The sequence below is a fragment of the Meriones unguiculatus genome (genome assembly GCF_030254825.1).
Source record: "Meriones unguiculatus strain TT.TT164.6M chromosome 13 unlocalized genomic scaffold, Bangor_MerUng_6.1 Chr13_unordered_Scaffold_28, whole genome shotgun sequence".
Classification (NCBI taxonomy): Eukaryota; Metazoa; Chordata; class Mammalia; order Rodentia; family Muridae; genus Meriones; species Meriones unguiculatus.
Window position 1 is genome coordinate 4,089,942 of NW_026843644.1, and position 21,468 is coordinate 4,111,409.

Consider the following 21,468-nt stretch of genomic DNA (forward strand, 5'->3'; position numbering starts at 1 on the left):
ACTTTTATGATGAAGACGATAGACATATGCAAAGGGCTCACATTTTGAAACATTTATAAAGTTTCTCTCCAGTTCTAATTCTTTCATGATGATGGTTATACAAATATGGAACAGCTTAACCACCTTAAATACATTCATAGTCTTTCTGTTCAATATGAATGCTTCCATGACTTTGAGGATGATTGTGAGGAGCAAATTTTCCACATTGGTTACATTCATAAGGTTTCTCTCCAGTATGTCTTCATGTTATAGGAAATTACTATCCTGTCAAAATACTTTATCACATTGGTTACATTCATACAATTTCCAGTGTGCATTCTTCTATGTGCATGCAGATTATTATGGCATACAAAGGTTTTAACACATTGGTTACATTCATAGGGTTTCACTCCAGAAAGTGTTCTTGTTCAAGATGACTCTTACATGAAAAGACTTTAGGACATTGACAATATTCATAAGGATTTTCTGCAACATGGATTTTTATGTATTAGGAAATGACTGTGTTGTACAAAGGTGATTCCACACTGCTTATATTCATAAGGTTGTTCTCCAGGATGTGTTCATTTTGTCTTTAGAGACGATTCGGGAAATGCATAGACTTTATCACATTGGGTACATTCAAAAGATTTCTCTCCAGTGTGAGTTCTTTCATGTGCTACCAGATGACTATTCTGTGCAAAGGCTTTACCACACTGGTTGCATTCATAAGGTTTCTCTCCAGTGTGCATTCTCTTATGTTTTAGGAGATTACCCTTATGTGTAAATGCTTTACCACAATGGTTACATTCATAAGGTTTCTCTCCACTGTGAGTTCTTTTATGTAGCAGGAGAGTACTGTTACATGAAAAGGCTTTACCACACTGATTACATTCATAAGGTTTCTCTCCAGTGTGAGTTCTTTTATGTATTTGGAGAATGCTGTTACGTGCAAAAGCTTTACCACATTGGTTACACTCATAAGGTTTCTCTCCAGTGTGAGTTCTTTTATGTATTTGGAGACTACTGTTACATGCAAAGGCTTTACCACAATGGTTACATTCATAAGGTTTCTCTCCAGTGTGAGTTCTTTTATGTATTAGAAGAGTACTTCTCTGTTCAAAGGCTTTACCGCATTCGTTACATTCATAAGGTTTCTCTCCAGTGAGAGTTCTTTTATGTATTAGGAGATCACTGTTACATGCAAAGGCTTTACCACATTGGTTACATTCATAAGGTTTCTCTCCAGTGTGAATTCTTTTATGTATTAGGAGATTACTGTTACATGCAAAGGCTTTACCACATTGATTACATTCATAAGGTTTCTCTCCAGTGTGACTTCTTTTATGTATTAGGAGATTACTGTTACATGCAAAGGCTTTACCACACTGATTACATTCATAAGGTTTCTCTCCAGTGTGTGTTCTTTTATGTCTTCGGAAATCACTGTTAGATGCAAACGCTTTTCCACATTGGTTACATTCATATGTTTTCTCTCCAGTGTGAATTCCTTTATGTACTTTGAGACTACTGTTACATGCAAAGGGTTTACCATGTTGGTTACATTCATGAGTTTTCTCTCCTATATGTGTCCTTTTACGTCTTAGAACAAGACTGTTATTTGCAAAGGAGTTATCATGTTCGTTACATTCATAGTGATCCTCACCAGTATGTGCACTTTTATATGTGTAGGGACACCTGTGATGTGCAAAGACTTCGTCATATTGAGTATCTTCAGGGGGTTTGTCTCCACTATGACTGTTTTCATACCTGCAAAGATAATCAGGACATATGAAAGCTTTACCACATTCATTACACTAAAGAATGTTATTGTCTATGTGACTTAATTTTTCAATTCGGTGTGAAGGTAAAGAATAATTACATCTTGAGTTTTCATCATTATTTTTACATTCATGGTGATCTTATCTAGGGGGTTGTTTTGCATATTTCAAAATACCTGTGGTGGTAAAAATATTTGTTACCTGTCTCACATTTATATTATACTTTCTTCTATATAATGTTTCACCACAGATTTGTAGAAAACTGCAAGACCTCAGACCTTTAACACACTGACAGGATTCATAAATTTCTCTATACTGTGCGCCATACTAAATATGCAAAGAAAACTAACACGCAGAGTAATTTGTATATTCCTAAAACTTATATTTTCTGTAGTGTGATTTTGTGAGAATTCCTAATGAAGATGAATAACAAGTTCATTGATGTTGGTGCATAATACTTTGTGAAAGTGTGTGAATGCCAACTGCTAAGTCAGCAGAGAAATACATGCTAATGAGATCATAGTATTGTTAGTTCTGTGGCTCATCACCTGTCCTATATTTTGTAAACATTTGTCTTTCATCACTTATCTATTGGGAATAATAAAGAGCTAACAACTGATAGCAGGGCACAAAATGGAGTGCAGAACTTCTGAGTGAGAGAGGGTTGCTGGGAAGAAAGCAAATGACAGGCGATTTACCACAGGCCAGTGATGTTAACAGAAGGACATGAATATGAACAGAGAAGTAGAGCTGGCCATGCATCAGGACAGTGTGCTAGGTTTATTTGTGTTAGGGAAAAAATGGTTCAGAATATGCCCAGGAAAATTGCCTAAGCTTTAAAATATTAAAAAGCCTCTGTGTCATTATTTGTAGTGCTGACAGCTCTAATTAGGGCATATAATCCATAACAGGTATCAATTTTTAAACATCTACTCAAAATGGGGACTACTATACCTTTTAGTTGTTATGGATGGTACATTGTTTATTTCAATATACATATACTAACATGACTTGTACTCATTGTGATATATAACTATTAAAAGAATAATAAATGACATGGTTTCATGATGCATTCAGACATTTGATTTTTTTCATCACAGACATGTGCTATAGAGATTATGGTTTTTCCACAAACTTAGCAACATTACTACAAGTATATTAGTAACCTAGTTTTACTATGGACTACTTGATTAGTATAATGTTTTGGATATACTTTCATCACTCTTTACTTTGAATACATTTGGCAATATCTGAGTTGTAGGAGACTAAACAAATTGCAGTTCTACCTTATTACAGTAATGAGGCTATGAGTTAAAAATTGACCTTGTGTAAGGTATGTTTTCCTTGCATTCTTTCTTAGAGGATGCCCTGCAAAAACACATCAAATACCTAACATGGAGGTACATGGTTTATTAACAAGTTAGTCATCATCAATAAATACACTTAAAGCAGTTCATTTATACTGTCCATTCTCTTTCCAACTTCCAGAACATATTAAAACTTTCTCAGAACCATATTCATATAAGCTTACACATGAAAATTACCTTGCATGTCTTCTATAAGGTTGACAATACTCTTCCATATTATGACCTTCCCAACTGTAGCCTAAAACATAGTAACAAAAAAAGGTATGCTTTATTATTGGAAATATGACAAAATTAAAATCATGATCTATGGTCAATCAAAGAACCATTCACCTCATTCTTCCATATCTTCAAGAGAAATTACAGAAACACATCAATAATGAATAAAGATTTTTCCCCACATTTTAAAAAGTAAAGAAAATTCACTGTCCTACCTATAGCAGTAAGGTTCCAGTAGGTCTCCAGCATTACATCTTTGTAGAGATTCCTCTGGGAAGGATCCAGCAAAGCCCACTCTTCTTGAGTGAAGTTCATATGCACATCATTGCAGGTCTATGCAGTCTAAAATAACCACACACATGTATAAAAGAAAGCATGATGCTTAGAATACTGGAAATGTATCCTTCATTTACAATAAACAGATCAACAGTACTGAGCCCAGATGAGAGAAATTGTATAAACAATTCCTGACTCTTATAAGAATGGGCAGGCTGGGTGTATTATCTGGTGACTTTAATTCCAAAATCACTCAGGAAACAAAGGCTGGTGTATCTCATAGAGATGGATGGTAGCCTGCTCTATGCAATAAGTTCCAGGACACTCAGGGGTACATAATCAGATCCTGAATAATACACAAAAATTAATCAAACAAACAAGATAAAAAACTTAAAGATCTTTCTCAAGTTTCTACAAAGAGTTATACATCCACTCCAGTTTTGCATATGTGTCTAGAAACCTGAAGTTTTAAACTCATTTTAAACTCTAATATTAATGTGTTATTTTTTAAATGAAATGTATGTTTGAGCAATTACAAAAGGAGAAATGAAAATATTAGCAATTTAAATGTTGATCATAAATAAGCAACATAGGGGATGGAGGTATGGTTCAGTGGTTAAGAACACTGTCTGTTCTTCCAGCTAAATTCTTAGCACCCACGTGACAGCTATTAGCTGTCTGAGACACAAATATATTCAATAAAATACTCGCAAAACATATCCAAGCACACATCAAAGATATAAACAATGAAAAAATTGGCTTCATCTCAGGGATACAGGAATGGTTCAACATATGAAAATACATCAATGTAATCTACCATATAAACAAAGTGAAAGATCAAGATCACATGATCATCTCATTAGATGAGAAAATGCCTTTGACAAAATCTAACACCCTTTCATGTTAAAAGACTTGGATAAATCAGGCATATAAGGAATCAGGCACATACTTAACACAATGAAGGCAGTAAAAAGCAAGCTGATATCCAACATCAAATCATTTGGAGAGAAACTTAAAAAAATTCCACTCATATGAGGTACAGGACAAGGATGCCTCCCCTCTCCATATCTCTTCAATATATTCCTTAAATCCTAGCTAAAGCAATAAGACAACTGAAGATTATCAAGGAGATACAAATTGGAAAGGAAGAATTCAAAGTATCACTATTCGCAGATGATTTACTAGTATACCCAGGTCACCCAAGAAATTCTACCAAAGAATTCCTACAGTTGATACACACTTTCCACAAAGTCGCTGGGAACACAACGAATTAAAAATCCATTATTCCTTCTGTATACAAATGAAAAATGGGCTGAGAATGAAATCTGGAAAACACCCTGAACAGTAGCCCCAAACAACATGAAATGAAAGACCTCTATGACTAGAATTTGAACTCTTTATAGAAAGATACTGAAGAAAATATCAGAAGATGGAACGATCTCCCAAACACATGGATATTTAGGATTAACCAAGTAAAACAGCATTATTTTTTCTTTTTTTAATTTTTTTATTAATTACCTTTTATTAACTTTGTATCCCCCGCTGTAGTGCACTTCCTCCTCCCCTCCCAAATGCTCCCTTCATCCCCCTTTTCTAAAATATAATTCTTAAAAATGCACTCTACGGGTTCAACCCATTTCCAACAATATCCCAACATAGTTATTTATAGACCTTGAAAAAACAAACATTAACTTCAAATGTAAAAATAAAATACCCTTGATAGCCGAGCAATCCTGTTCAATTGGAATAAGGACACAGAAATAAACCCACATTCTTATTGGGACTTTATTTTCAACAAAGAAGCCAAAATCATACAATGGAAAGACAGCATTTTCAACAAATGGTGGGAGTCTAACTAGATGTCTGCATGTAGAAAAATGAAAATAGACCCTTTGTATCACCCTGCAGAAACTCAAGTCCAAGGGGTTCAAAGACATTCACATAAAACCAGACACTCTAAATCATTTAGAAGACAAGGTGGAGAAAAGTCTGGAACTCATTAACACAGGAGACCAACAACAACCCAGGCTCTGAGATCAACAATTAATAAATGGCATCTCAAGAAACTGAAAAGCCTCTATAAGTCAAAGGACACTATCAATACAACAAAACAGCAGTCAAGAGATTGGGAAAATATCTCCACCAACCCTCCATCAGACAGAAAGGTAATATCCAAAATATACAAAGAACATAAGAAATTAAACACCAACAAATCAAATAAACCAATTTAAAAATGGGGTTCAGAGCTAAACTGAGAAGTCACAACAGAGGAATCTCAAATGGCTGAGAAACACAAAGAAATGATCAAAGTCCTAAGCCATCAGACAAATGGAAATCAAAACGACTCTAAGATTCCATCTTATACCACTCAAATGGCTAAAATAAAAAACACAAGTGACAACACATTCTGGTGAGGATGTGGAGAAAAGGGAACTTTCCTCCAGGGCTGATGGGAGTGCAAACTTGTACAACTTCTCTGGTAATCAAACTGGTGCATTCAAGAAAATTGGGAATAGTTCTACCTCAATACCCATCTATACCAATACAGGGAATACATCCAAAAGATGTTTCATTATAGAACAAGGACATTTGTTCTACGATGTTCATAGCTGTTTTATTCATAACAGCCAGAAAGTGAAGAATGGATAAAGAACTACTAATACATTTACACAATGGAATACTCCTCAGTTATTAAAAATAAGAAATCATGGAAATTGCAGTCAAATGTATCAAACTAAAAAACATCATCCTGAGAGATGTAACCCAGACACAGAAAGAAACACATTGCTTATAAGCAGATATTAGACCTATAGTACAGCATAAGCAAACTACAACCCACACACCCAAAGAAGCTAAGTAAGAAGGGTCCATGGGAGGTTGGCAGAATATCACTCAGAATAAAAAACAGAACAGACAGCAGAAGAAGATGAAGAGAGGGAACTGGGAAAAAATCAGAATGGGGACAGAAACAAATGTGGGTATCAGATGTGGGGAGAATTGTTGTAAGCTGTGAGAGGGCTGAGAACAAGAAGGAAAACTGAGGGGGTTTCTCTTTGGAGTAATTTGACAGGGAAACTTCCTGAGAGGACCTAGGTGTGACTGGGTGTGACCTGGGTGTGACCTGGGTGTGACTCTAGTTGAGACTCCTAACGAAGGGGCAGAAGAGAGACATGGAAAATGAAGTATGAAGTGACCACCACCTCTTAGCCAGTCAGGACTAGTGGAGAGAGGGAACAACTGAACCACAAAACCCACAATCCAAAAATTACCCTGACTATAAGAAGTTTAGAGATAATGACAGAACAAAGATTGAGGGAATGTCCAACCAATAATTGGGGCCCACCTTACACTAGTCAGCCAGCCAACGAAACTGTAAATGTTGCTTTGCTGTGCATGTAGAAAAGAGCCTAAACATGCCTGTTTTCTCAGAGGCTCCACCCAGCAGCCAATGTAGAAAGAGTCTATAACTTGCAAATAAACATCGGGTGGATCTCTGGGGGTCTTATGATAGTACTGGGGGAAAGATGGAAGAACCTGGATGGTATAGGAAGCCACAAGAAGACCAACAGAGGAAAGTAACGCAGACCCTGGGGGAACTTACAGAAAATGAGACATCAACTAAGGAGTATGCGTGTTCTGGACCTAGGCCTGTTGAACTTATCTGTATTAAGGGCAGTTTGGTCCATGTGGGTTAAATGGTAAGTGAAGGTGACTGTTTCTATTATGAACTCTACTGCCTGCTTTTAGATCCTCTCCCCCTGTTAGGCGTGCCTTGTCTGGCTTTAGCAGATGAGGATATGCTCAGTCCTGATGTGACTTGATGTTCTGTAATGGGGTGATACAGGGAGAGTAGGGCTCCATTTTTCTGGGAGGGGAGGAGGAAGGGTGAAGGTGGACTGAGAACAGAGGAAGGAGGGATTGCCCTTAGGGTGTAAAGTCAAAAAACAAACTAATCTCTTTAAAAAAATTTAATACACTCAGAGAGAGAAAGAGACAGTGGGTTTGAGAGGGGATAGGAAGGGGGCTGTAGGTGGGATACGAAACAAATGTAATAAATAAAAGTGAAAAAAGAATAATATTAATGCATTCTCTGAAATATCAAGAGGCAAAACTGGCAACATGACCTTGATCATCAAATTAGAATGGTCAAAATAAACACCCCAAACTGTTATCAAATCTTCATATATCTGTCACAGCCTAAGAACTCAGTCATATTACACATATACAACATGTTTTTTGAAATCTCATTGTTGTGGAATTATATAGCACCTCTAGAAAATTCTTTTACAAGGCAGAACTTCAGCCTGATGTGCCCTGTAGTAACAAATGGGAACATAAAGAAGCATGTAACTTCAAACAATACATACATACATACATACATACATGCGTACATTCTATTAAGCATTTTAATATTAACATTGGTAAAATATGTTGACAAAACAGAACACATTGGAGGTACATCTTCCATCCTTTGACTTGTACTCAGAAAGCTGACACATGAGAATCAAGAATTCAAATGTAGCCTTGACTAATTACTAATATCCAAGTCAGGTATGAAACACACATCATCACCTAAGAAATCAATCCCCAATTTTTAACTCTACCTTACTTAATTTTTTAGATCATGAGCAGAGTAAAAAAGATCTGAGGCCAAATTACCACACAAATGACCTCCAGTTTAATTTTTCATGGAGCATATTTCCCTCTGAAATCCTATAACCTCCCCATCCTCTGTATGCACTACACTCAACATTGTGAGCTTCCATGTACTCCAGGAAGAGCCAATTAAGGTCTGGACTTTTGCCATCTCAAGTCCTGATATTTTCCACACTCCTCAAAAATGAGAGCGTTCTCAGGTCTTCGAGGAGCAAGGTCACTTTTGGCATAACTTTTTTTCTCCTAACCTGCTACTGTGCTGCTGTGATTGAAACCCCTAACCCCAAATATCTCAGGCCATGAATGAGTTTACTTGTTTGGTCCTTTCAGATCAGACTCCATCATTTTGGAATCCTAGGATAGAATCTCAAGTTTCAAGAAAACTTAGGCAAAAACCATGGCAAATATTATCTCCTGCCTTTCTCTCTTGTTTCTACATCGTCTCATGCTCAGCTAGCTTTCTTATCCAGCCCAGGGCACAATGCTTAAGGATAATTCCACCCTCAATGGAAGAGCCATCTATAGAAATCATCAGTCAACACAATCTCTCACTTACATAGAAACCAGCCATTTTCTCATTTATTTTTTTTCATTTATTTATCCCCTTTGTATTCTGCTTGCAGCTCTGTACATCTTCTTTTCTGGTATCATCCTCCCCGCCTCTACCCCTACTCCTCTTCCCTTTCTTCTCAGAGAAGGGGAGCCTCCCCATATCAACTCTCCTCAACACATCAAGAAGCATACAAACTAAGTGCATCTTCTTCCAGTGAGGACAGAAAAGGCAGTCCAGATAGGGAATAGTTATTCATAACAGGCAACTGTGTCCATGTGACAGACAGCCCCCATTTCAAATGCTAGGTGACCGACACGAAGACAAAGCTGCCCATGACCTAGATATGTGTAGTGTGCCTAGGTCCAGCACCTGCTCGCTCTTGGGATGCTGGCAACCAGCCATTCTATGATGGAATGGTACCAACTGAATTTACCATGTGAAAAAATAATTCAGAATTCTCAGCAGTTTTATGAAGAAGTATTACACATAGAGACAAATACGACTTCAGTACTTACTTTACAACACAACAATGAAAATTGTGCACAATTTTTTGTGAAAGAATGCAGCAAAAAATGCCAATAACATAAGCCCAAAGCTAAAGTCAAGATTTCATCAAGGACACTCAACCAAGAAAAACTTGAAGTAGACCAATGTTACCTCTGATTGTATACATATAGAAATTAGATAAACAGAAACGTAATGACTCCCACAAAATAATGCAAATTGACCCCTACACTGTTCATATTACTTTCTAGATAGAACTGATCTTTTTTTTTAAGTCCCCATGCTCTAGAACTCTCTCTGTAAATGGAGGTCACCAGAAAAGTGCGCTATGGAGCTGTAGATCATTCCCCCTAGCAATTTCAGGCAAACCCAGTCCTTCTGATTCCCATAAACGAAACAATGTTAAATAGCAATTTTATGTCTCATTCTTGCCATATGTATTCCAGCACAAGATGTGAAATCTGTCTTATGTAACTGCATAACACCATATACACTTGAGACACCTCTGCAGCTCAGAAACGCCTTTTAACCCTGGAAGTGAGTTCCTTAGGCCACAACATTGTGGCTGCTGTTATTGGAAAGGTAAAAGGATGCTAATCAAATACTTCTGAAGTTTCATCCACATTCCTTCCTTGACATCATTTTGTAACCTATTTGTAAAATTGAAATATTTCTCACAAAAAAAAATTAATTAGGTAACAATGTTTAAAACTTCTAGAAATCTGACCTTCAGTTTTTCCAAACTGTCTTCCTACTGCACACACAATAGACAGCTCATTATATGTCTCAAATGAGTAATTTTTAAAACTCTGCTGTGTACAGACTTTAACTTAAGAATTTAGGAATTTTAACCAAGAGAAAGGCAAAGTCATGCATCTGGGGAGCAATAGACTGGGATCAATGTGACCTGAGCCAACAAAGCTTGTCTCAGAAATATTTTTCCAAAAGGCTGAAAATGCAGCCATTATAGAATTAACATCCACAACCAGGAAGAAAGAATGCCACACACAATTAAATGGTTAATGTAAAACGTTCTCTTTAATAGTAGCATGTGTCCAGTTCTAGTTAATGATATATGAGAAGTCAGCCTGAAGCTGATTTTCTACTCAATACCTGCAGTCTTCCTTAAGTCTCTTTTAGGCTCCAGGTTATATATTAAACAGTTTCAATATGGAGTAGAGAGTTCAAGTTTAGCCACTGAGTCAATTAGGAGATTTATACAGCAAAGATATTCTTAGAATGATTTCTGTACTCCACTGCCCTAAAACAGCAGGTCATTATTCAGTGGCATGGTATAAGTGAGAGGTCTCAGAGGTTTCAAATGTTAGGAAAAGTAGAAGGTAGAAAATGTAAAAGCTGGGGTAGAAAGGTTTTGCACAAGTGATATTTTATAATAAGTAAGCTTCTTAAGAAGAATAGCACCTTGTACACTACTTCCTGGGGAGAAACGGAAGGAAACAGGAGATATCTATGAATTGATCAAACACTCTCATAAAATGGGATAAAATCATGAGTATAATAAAACAACACTGCACAAGGGAACACAGGATCTCAAGAACATTATTTACCAAGACCACATTGACTTTGGAACTGATGAAGGTATCTCCATATGTTGGAAAGAGTTGGGTTTTGAGAATCTGAAGGAAACCCTCCTCAAATGCCCCAACCCTGCAGCTCACCCTATTTCTGGTTTTAGAAAAGGCACACTGCTTCATTTTAAATACCTCCGAATTTGGGGGAAATCTCCCAAAGTGCAGGCCACAGGTTCTACTAGCTCTGCCAAACATATTTGAGGAGTGTGAGGAGTTAGATGATTCTACATACATGAAGCTCTTGAAGAAAGCTTTGTTTGATTATAGCAGCCCTCAGCACAACAGTATTTTCCCTGTTCAATTGGTTTTAACCAGATGTCTTCTCCATGTCACAGAGCTAGGCTTTTCTCAAGAAGAAAACTGCAACTTTTTGGCACACCAGTCTTTAATGTTGGCTGTGAGTCTGTAATGGCAATTAAGCAGCTTGTTAGATGTGTCTTCTTTGACATGGAGATGGGCCAGTGGTTGCTATGAATCAGTGCTGTCTCCCTGGTTATGACTGGTGACAAATTTGTTGACTATCCTCTTGAGCAAACATGTATTTCCTAGCATCCTAATCTCGAACAGGCCTGCTTGGAATGCTACTTATCTACTTAGTCCTTAGCTAAATTCTACTTGATGTGACTTCCTTTCACCTAAGTATTGGTAAATCCCTTACATGAACAATTCTACCCATTTACATCACAGCTTTACAATGAAGTGCTACTCAACACGTACATTATTTTCAACCTCCACAAAATTTACTTCAAAGGAATCTTATACCTGAATATTAAATGCCAAGGTCAGAACTTGGTAAAGATACTAGAAACTAGGCCTCTCTGATTTTGCGTCCTACCAAGGACATTTCTATGTTCAAGCCCCTACTGCAAATACTTTATTAACATGAAGTCCCACTGTGTGTAAGGAGGTGGACTCAAGAGCTCAACCTTCTCCAAGCAGCTCTTCTATTTTGCTCTTCCATTTTACTAGCAAGATTAAACTAACTTCACATCCCCAAGCATGCAGTGCAAATTCCCACTCAAACCCTTGAAACATTTTTCTGATTATCAGTTAACTGGTTAAAATTGCTGTTATCTTAACCAAGGTGCCTAAATCGTAAAAATATATCACTTACCAAGCCCTACTTTACTATGGACAGAGGACACACTTCTTTGCTCCCTTTTCACTTTGCGCTCTGGACCAAATGTCAAGAGATATAAATTAAGGGCCTTGGATTCCAGACTAAACTTCTTAGAAAATAGTTAAAAGACCTTGAGTCCAGTATCCTAGAACAGCAGAGCACTAACAAAAACTCCCTTGCTTAATCCACAATGCTAAAATTTGATTGGATGACTCCAACACTCGCCTTGGGGCCCCCGCCTTGTGGAGTTAACCCTTTAAATATACAATAAAGCTTACCATGGGGCACCATTCAGATCCTGAACTGGCCACCTCCCTGAGCTCAGAAAACACAGCTTTTATTTTAACCTTCTGTTTCTTGGCTTCCAACTGGAACCCATTATAGTAAAGATATTCAGATGAACAAGTTGTGGTCACATCTCGGACAGGTATCATTAAGTTGGCTGATTCTGGCTGCCGGTTCCCACCCAGCTCCAGGAAGGACCCTACAAGGCAGCTTCTTATGTTCAGCCTCCTGCTCCAAAAGGTAAAAAAACAAAACACAAACAAACAAACAAAAAACAAAACCAGGTAATTTTCTGGTGTTATGTGGAATTATAGGGGTCTCTGCTCAAGTAATTCCAAAAGAGCACTCCTTCTTCTCTATAATAAAACTAAACTTTGGAGCTCGAGAGGTGGCTCAGCAGACACGAACACTCTCTTATCCTTCAGAGGTCCGAAATTCAATTCCTGGCAACCACATGGCGGCTCACAACCATCTATATTGAGGTCTGTTGCCCTCTTCTGGCATACAGGCGCACATGCAGACAAAACATTAATAAAATAAATAAAATCTTTAAAAAAAAACAACAAAAAATAGAGTTTGAATAATATTCACAATAGAAATAAATACGAAATGTTATGCACTATTTATACATTAACTATATAATACATTAAGTATATAAAAACTGATATTTTTAAATGTTAAGTGTTTAAACATGTTTTCCCAATAAAAGTAAAAGTGTTACCATCTAAGGCAGGTTAGCTGATCAGAACAAAACTAAGAAAAGAGTCACTTGTCTAAGACTATTACATTTTTATTCAACTGTAATTTATTGTCATCATTTCAATTCAATCAAAACAAGTCAGTATGTTTCTTAACTCATTTTCATGTCATGCAGCATGACTCATTGGCAGAAAGCTCTCATACCGTCAAAATAAACCAACTTTTTCCATTTTTGTAGTATACTATAAAATCACATTTGCTTTTTATTTCTATAACAACTCTTGCTCTAAAAAGCCTGATATTTTATTTTTCCTTCTCCACATATCAAATAAAAGTATGTTACAAAAATTCTTTGAAAGTGATTGCTTCACCTAGGTTGTGCTGTTTCTACCCTTCATTTTCTGTTACGAACTATAAGGCAGACAAGATGGCTGAAGCTCTCCTACCCAATGGACAAATGGGAATGTAGCAACATTGAAATGAGAGAGAGGGAAGAGAGAAATTTGTTGATTTGACACTGCTTATGCTCTAATTATATGCTGTTTCATGACCAATATAGCACTGACTGTGAGAGTCTCTTATAAGTGTGTAATCCTTTAACCATTGTTATTGTCTTCATTCATTTATCATACTGTCCTCCTGGCCTCAACAAATGAGGAATTAGATTATTTTAAAAGTTATGCCACCAGAAATATAAAAGCAATAAGCATGAGAATTCAGATACTTCCTTAAAACTAATCAAAATACATGAAAATTTACTGAGAAGACTGTTGGGATCAATTACAACTCTGTCATTTTATGAGAGCGCTGTGCAATGCAGGCACACATAAACATGGGTACTATGAGAATGTATGAAAACATTGTGTATTGTGTTCTTTTTGGAAATGACGGGGTGTGGGTGTAGGTAATATCTGCAAATACATCAGATTACATACACTAAATACTTGCAGTTTTACAATGACTATAACAACACAACTTGATGTTACCTAATTTTAGTTTGTATACATGGGAAATCCCAAATTCAAGAGTTTATTTTATATGCTAATAGAAGATACCATATCACATTCAAATGTATTGTTCAATTCTGGACCATGTTTTTTTTCACTTTTTGTCTTCTTAAATTATACTTGGTGGGATAGCTTTTCTGATCATAACAATGTATTTTGTGCCAGTAAACTCTATACTGATGTCTTCTTTCTATGGCTGTGTAAATTATTTCATATCACTTTCAATTTTATACACTAATGGTAGGTTGCTAAACAAATTGTTATGTAGTATATCTACACTTTTATACTGTAATAAACACACCAATGGAATGATGTATTTAAAAAACAAAGATGTTGGTTATTTTCTATTTCAATATGAATTCAACAGAATCTAAAGAAAATTTCTATGAATTTCTAAGAGGAAAGCTGATTCCAAAGCTATATCCCATGAAAAACAACACAGAATTCCAAATGCAATAATGAAGTAAGATTGCACACATGGGCAGCTGTGACCTCAAAACATGTCTCAGAGCTACAACTATCAAGAATGTGTACAACAGTTGTGACAAAAGTAGGAGATGAAGAGAAAAAGCCAAAATCATAAGCCTAAAAATATATTCAAATTTTTCTCAAAATACCCAAGGAAGCTCTGCCAAGAAAAATGTGTACTTGACCATATGTACTTTTGTTTATATGTGTACAAAAATTAAATAAACACAGACTTCAAAACTCTTACAAAAGCAACTCAAACTGACCACTAACGTACATTTCTGACCCACTAGCTACTGTAGATGAATCTTCTAAAAGGAGAGACCATATGCTCTACGCTCTGGAGCTCTCTGTGGAAAAAAAGTGATCAAAAATGTGGGCTACAATTCTCCAGCCGCTCATGAGTTCTTGTGGTTTCAGGCATATATAGCCCCATTGAAAGCCACACAGCAACAAATGTGGTGAGAGTTTTCATGTTTGATTACTCCCACATGGACTGTGCCACAAGATATGGAATCTGCCTTATCCACCTACCCAACACCATGCACACCTTAAAAACCTCTGCATCTCAGAAATTCCTTCTGTGTCCTGAAATTAAATTTTCTGGGATCATACCACTGGGGCTGAAAGAAGTGAAAAGATAAAAAGATTCCAAACAAAAATTGCTAGAGCACGTACATCACCACCTTTCTACCAACTTCAAAACTATTTATAAAATTTGCCACACAAAACTGAATGGGAAATGCAAGGTCATCAGTTTCCACTCTGTCTTCCCACCACACACCAAAAGCAATGTGTGTGTGTGCACACTGGATAGTGATATTTTAATCATCACAACATTAAACTGCCAGGGTTACAGGGGAATTCTCCCAGCCTACCACCTACTGCCCTCAAGGAATCCACACTCAAGGGAGAGTCAGAGACCAAGGACCACTCCAAAAGTCACCACATATATCAATAGAATGACAGTTGACCCACGGTCTCAGCACCACCATATCAGACTCTGAGAACTTAGCAGATCTATTTCTCCTGGTTTTTGGGCAGTGGCCCCCACACTCCCCATTGCATGGTTTGTGGTACCCTCACAGTTCTCTTCAGTTGCATTAGAAAATAATCCTGGAAAGAAACTATGAGCTACCTCCCACTGGTGGTGCTGACTAGTAGGTCTGCCCAGACCCCCTCCTTTCCTTTGACCACCTGGCTGGGCTCCAGGATAATAGCTGCTCCTCTACTGAGGGATCAGATCAAATGACTCAGACAGCTAAGACCTTCCTAGCTGGGCCCATCTACCTTAGGGACAGACAGAGCCCTACTCTAAGAAATCTGTATTTTATTACAACTTTCCAGTCTCCAAGACACAAGGAGACAGTTCCTCTTCCAAGTCACAGGGTCCTTTGTGTGCACATTCCAACACACAATCAATGTTCAGTGCAGCTATTTCTACCTCATAGCTGAGAAATCCCAAATCCAAACAAGTCAAAGTCAAACAGTAACAATAATTATAGCAAAACAAGTGACCATGAATTTGAAAGTAAGGAGTGGTAAATGGGAAATGAATGAAAAAAAGATTAAAAAAAAGGTAAGGACATGGATGATTTTAGGTATGCTACTGTAGAAATTTTATTATATATAAAAGGGACAGAATAGCCAGAGACAGGGATATCTGGGAGAGTCCAGAGGGGACATGACTGTGAGCCTTGTGAGGAAATGGAGGAGAGGAGAGGGGAAAGCCAGACCAAGAGGCTAGGATATTAAATAATAGATGAAAAAGATCAGGTAAGCAAAATGCTTGTATTACATAAGGAAGACCATCCAGGGGAATGGGAACTCAGCCCCTGTGCTAGAAGGCTGGACATGCCAACCATTACCCTACGACAAGTAAAAACAGAAGGATGCTGGGAGAACCAGCAGCTGGGCCAGCTTTGAATTTGTTAAATAGGTATCTCAGCCATTTGTCCCAGCATTTGAGACTTAAAAGTAGGGAAGAATGAAGCGATTGAAATGATTCAACTATAATATCTAAAACTGTTTTAAAAATTTGAAACAGGTTTCATGCTCCAATAGTTTTCTGGGACTAGACATTCATAGCAGAGTACACCAAGAATTATGCATTCTTTTTCTCTAGGGGTGAGCCACTGTTAGAATAATAATTTAATTCATGTTAGGCTTGGACACTCCAGTTTGTCCAGGTCTTCTGTGTTTGTTAAACCAGTGTAACTACAAAATTTGGTTTCTAGAAATAAGTATAGGTCCTCTTCCAGAATCTTGATTGCCTTGGTCTGTGAACTCCAAGTAGTGCCAGTCTTGACTTTTCCTAATCATCTAAAATTGAATAACTGAGACTTCTATCCAAGCAGGAAAGCACTCACCATCCTTCTTCTCCACCCCTTGCTGTGCAATGAAGACACCATCTTCAAAGTTGGTGAGTGAACTCAATTCATACACAGGTGCCTCTTTATTTGTAATTGCCCACCCTACAAAAGCCAGGGATGTTTGAGGAACCTCATTCACTGGTCTCTTTTCCATTTCACTGACCAGGTTAAGGTCCAGCCTGAAATGAGTTGCAAGACACTGGGCCACAGAGGCATGATAAGGTGTTCAAAGAAAGTCTTAAATATACAGCATGAAAAAAGGCTGAGTTTTGGGAGACATTGCTCTAAACAGAAACTAATCAGAAATCCCTTTTGAAATAGGAATAAAATTCTTTTTTAAAAAATTATTTACTTTAATTTTATTTTGAATGCATTAGTGGGAAGGTGTCAGATCTCTTGGAATTGGATTTGCAGACAGTTGTGAGCTGCCACGTGGGTGTTGGGAATTAAATCTGGGTCTTTTAGAAGAGGAGACAGTGCTCTTAACCACTGAGCCATCTCTCTAGTCCCAGGAATGAAATTCTTAATGACTGGGAAATGTTGAAGAAGAGAAACAAATAAAGAGATTAGAGCAGTGATGCATAAAGTAAATAAAACTTAGTAATACCAACAATTGACTTTTTTAGAAAGATAAATATAATTGACAAATTACTGACTTTGGACGCCCTTTTCTGGTAGAGCTAATGGCACTGATCAGATACTGTTTGACCTTGATTCTACCTGCAGTTTGCTGCTGAGATTGGCAACCTAGCATACAAAGCTATTGCCAATAGCTGAGTCTCAAATTTCTGAGCTGACATAGCCCTGTCTATGAAGACTGCAAATAAATGCATTTGATAGACCTACTTGGAAAGTCAATATTCACTGGCTCCATCTAACCTACCCAAATTGAACACCCACCAATTTGGTCTGTTTTCACTCACATGCAAAATTTAATATGCGCTAGATATTGAAAAATCACTAACCCTGTGGGGATCATGTCCTTCTTCATAGAGTGACCCCTGCAGCTGACTGCCTTAAACTTTAGTCTTTGATCTAGCTATTGCCTATCCTGTTTCACCCAGCAATTGTACATAATAAATTGTTCTTCCTGTTCTGAACAGAAGGCAGAAACCATGCTCTACATGGAAATCCTTTCACTGTAAGTACAATGGACAGTTTATTATTAACTCAAATTATAAAGCTCTTTGTGTTACAGCCCATTAACTAAGGAATTTAGAAAGTTTAATCAAGAGGAAAGCAAGGTCACTGCACTATGGAGAAACAGACTTGGATGAAGGTGACCTCAGTCTGAACAGCTTCTCTTGGAAACATTTATCTACCAAGCTGAAGATACAGCTGGTCTAGAATTAATATCCCCTCCGAAGGAGAAATCACTGTAAACACAATTAAAAGATTACTTAAGACAGCATACATTTAATGACAGCATACATTCAGCTCTGGCCAATGCTTAAAAGGAGCCAGTCGAGGACAGAATTTTGCATTACACATATCTTGTAACCCTTAAGTCACTTTTAGGTTCAGTCCCAGGTTACGTTTTTGACAATTTAAATGTGGACTGGAGACTTGTAAATCTAGCCACTTAGAAACATTTAAACAGCAAAAATATTGCCAGAAGTAGACTAGTGCCCTCAAACAGCAGGTCACTCTTCAGTGACAGGGTCCTGAAGTGAGTATGCCAGAAGAGGAAAAGACAGGAAAAGGCAACATTGGAAAAAATAAAAGCTGGGGCGGGGAGGTCTTATGCAAGCTATGTGTTAAGCCAAGTAAGCATTTTTGTCCTTCAGTTCATTTATTTAATCACTTAACAGCCATATGGAAAACACCACCCTCCTTTCCTCCCTGTCTCATCCCCACACTCCACTCCTCCCTACCTCTATCTTCATAGAAGTAGATCCCCTTCCCCACTTAAGTACCAACATACCCTGATGCATCAAGTCTAAATGGAACCAATTGTTCCCTTTCCCACTGAAGCTAGGCAAGTCAGTCCAGGTGGAAGGAAAGTGATCCAAACCCAGGCAGAGTCAGAAACAGCCAGGACTCCCACTCTTAGGGGAGCTACATGATGACCAAGCTGCACATCTGCTACATATGTGGATGGGTTCTATGTCCAGCCCATGAATACTATTTAGTTGGTGGTTCAGCCTCTGAGAGGTCCATGGCCAAGTTAGCTTCTCAAGAATAGCATCTGGTATACTACTTTCAGGGGAAATGGAAGGAAATGGTTAACTTCTGTGATGTCAGAAGAAAATATCATAAGTAGAAACAAATTCACAAGGAGTCTAATGAAATAGAGCTGCATTAAGAGGAACACAGGGTCTCTCAAGAACATTACTAACCAAGCCTACAGTGGCCTTGGAATTGACAACCACAGTCCCATGTGGTGGGAAAAGCTGGGATCTCAATATCTGAAGCAATGTCTCCCAAAGGCCTGGGACCCAGAACATGACAGTCTCTCCCATTTTCTTGGCTTTGAGAAGGAACTCCATTTTATTCTCAATACATGGAGACCTTAGGGAAGTTCCAAAGGCCTAGGACCCAGTCTGTTACTGGCTATGCCAAGAATGTTAATGGGTTTGAGAAAGAACTATGCCATTCCGCTTATAAGAAGTCCTCATGGAATGCCTTTATTGATCAAGTCAGCCATGAACACAAGTTTTTTGTTTGTTTGTTTTTCCCTTTTCAAAGAGTTGTCAAAACCAGTATAGACTTGCCCCTATGGCAAAACTATTCTTTTACTCAAAAACAAAACTGGACCTTTAGGTAAATGAGCTTTAATTCAAAACATGGCTGTTCTGGCAAGAGATCACATCCAAAGACTTTCTAGGTCTATATGATCTGGTTGGAATACAGACACACCTTTACTCCCAGGAGAAAGAGATCAGCAGTCTTTGTGGTCAAGGCCAGCCAGTAGAGCAAGCTTCAGGTAAAGAAAAGCTTAGGTTTGGGTGTGGTGGTACAAAACTTTAACCCTAGCCCTCAGGAAACAGGCATGCAGATGATTGAGTTCTAGACATTTCTGCTCAGGCTGTTCAGCTGAGTCAGTGCATTGAGAGGCAATGCAGTCAAGTTGAGTTTACAGAATTCAGAAAAAGTTTTACTAGGAGATTTTTACAGACACAAGTTGGAGAGAGAAACTAGGCACAGGTGAAGACAGACAGAGCCAGAGAATGAGAACCATCCAGAAGATTATGAGATATTTCCAAAGTTAGTATGAGGCCAAGTGGAGCAATTCAGTCATAAACTAAGAAAAGGCAGATTGATTCAGTCACCTTGGAGGAGATTCTGAGCCAGAACAGCTGAGTTTAACAGGCCAGCAAGGGTTCAGAAAGAACTAGAAAGGGTGAGATTATTCAGCACCAAGTCTTAGAGGATGAAAACATTCTAGGCCTAGATTAGATTGTATGGAGGCTAGAAGCTTGCAGCACTAGGCCTAGGCTAGCAGATGAAGGCACTAAGCTCCTGGAGGAGCTTACAATCACATCATGGTAATAAAAGTTACTTTAACACCTTTATGTCACCACAGGCTGTAATGTTGGTTGTGAGCCTGTAAGACTGCCTTGAGCAGCTTGGTAGAGTCCTGTTCTTTGATATGGGGATCGGTCTGGTAGCTGGTTGTAAATCAAGAGTGTTCTTTCTCCTTTTGCTAGTTTTGAAGCCAAATTTTGGGACAAGCCCGGTCAACATGTGTATTCTAGCATGTAATCTCTAACAGGCCTGGTCAGCATACTATTTCCTGTGGGGTGATTTAGAGGCAATCCTCCCCCAGCTAAATTCTATTTAGTGTCACCTACTATTTCCCAAGCATTTGAAATGCTTTGCATCATCAGTTCTACTCTTCCTCATCACAGCTTAATATTGGAGTGCTACCCAACACACGAGATGCCGTTTACAACCCCCACAAAACTACCTCCGAATGGATCTTACACTTAAAGGTTAAATGGTAAGAGCAGAACTTGTACAAGACGCTGGAGAAACTGGAACACAGAAGACAAACTAAAGTACTCCGAGTTTGGCATCCCGCCACGTGGATGATTCTGCACACAAACCCCTGCTGCAAAAGCTCTGCGTGGATGCGGCTCCCGCACTGGAGTGACTCAGTTACCACCACTGGGTCCAGCGAGCATCCAGGACCACAAGGTCCTTCCCCAGTGGCCGCCGCTGACCAGCCAGTCCTGGAAGAGATCCCGCATAGCAGCTCCAGCTCCTCAGCCGCTTTCTCCTCCCCGCACTCACCATGTTGTGATTTCGGAGATTGCCTCGGTTCCCCTTGCAGCACCGAAGCAGCGGCGGCGGCGGCGGCTGTGGCGATCAGAGCTCTTCACCCAGAACCACACGACCCTGCTCAGCAGTGGATGCTGATCCAGTAGAAAGGAACCCGGAAGGACACGTCCCCTCTCTTGACTGGCAGGTCCGTACGGAGACTTCGATTGGCCGGACAGTCTTGAGTGACAGGCACCCCTTCCTTAGGGTTAGGGTGTCTCCCTTAGGGTTAGACTGTGCGGAAGGGACACAGCCCATTAGTCCTTGATCCTGGCTTCTAGTCCAGTACCGCGCCTTCTCCAATCTGCGGTGATTCGCATTTCAGCAGCACTA

General features: G+C 38.5%; 1 protein-coding gene across 1 annotated transcript; it reads right to left on the reverse strand.

The window, feature by feature from the left end:
- Window positions 1–230: 230 nt before the first annotated feature.
- Window positions 231–1,046, reverse strand: LOC132650689 (zinc finger protein ZFP2-like; the record flags this gene model as incomplete). Its single annotated transcript, XM_060376029.1, has 1 exon — window positions 231–1,046. A coding segment is annotated over one exon (486 nt), but the record flags the coding sequence as incomplete, so codon positions are not given.
- Window positions 1,047–21,468: the final 20,422 nt, after the last annotated feature.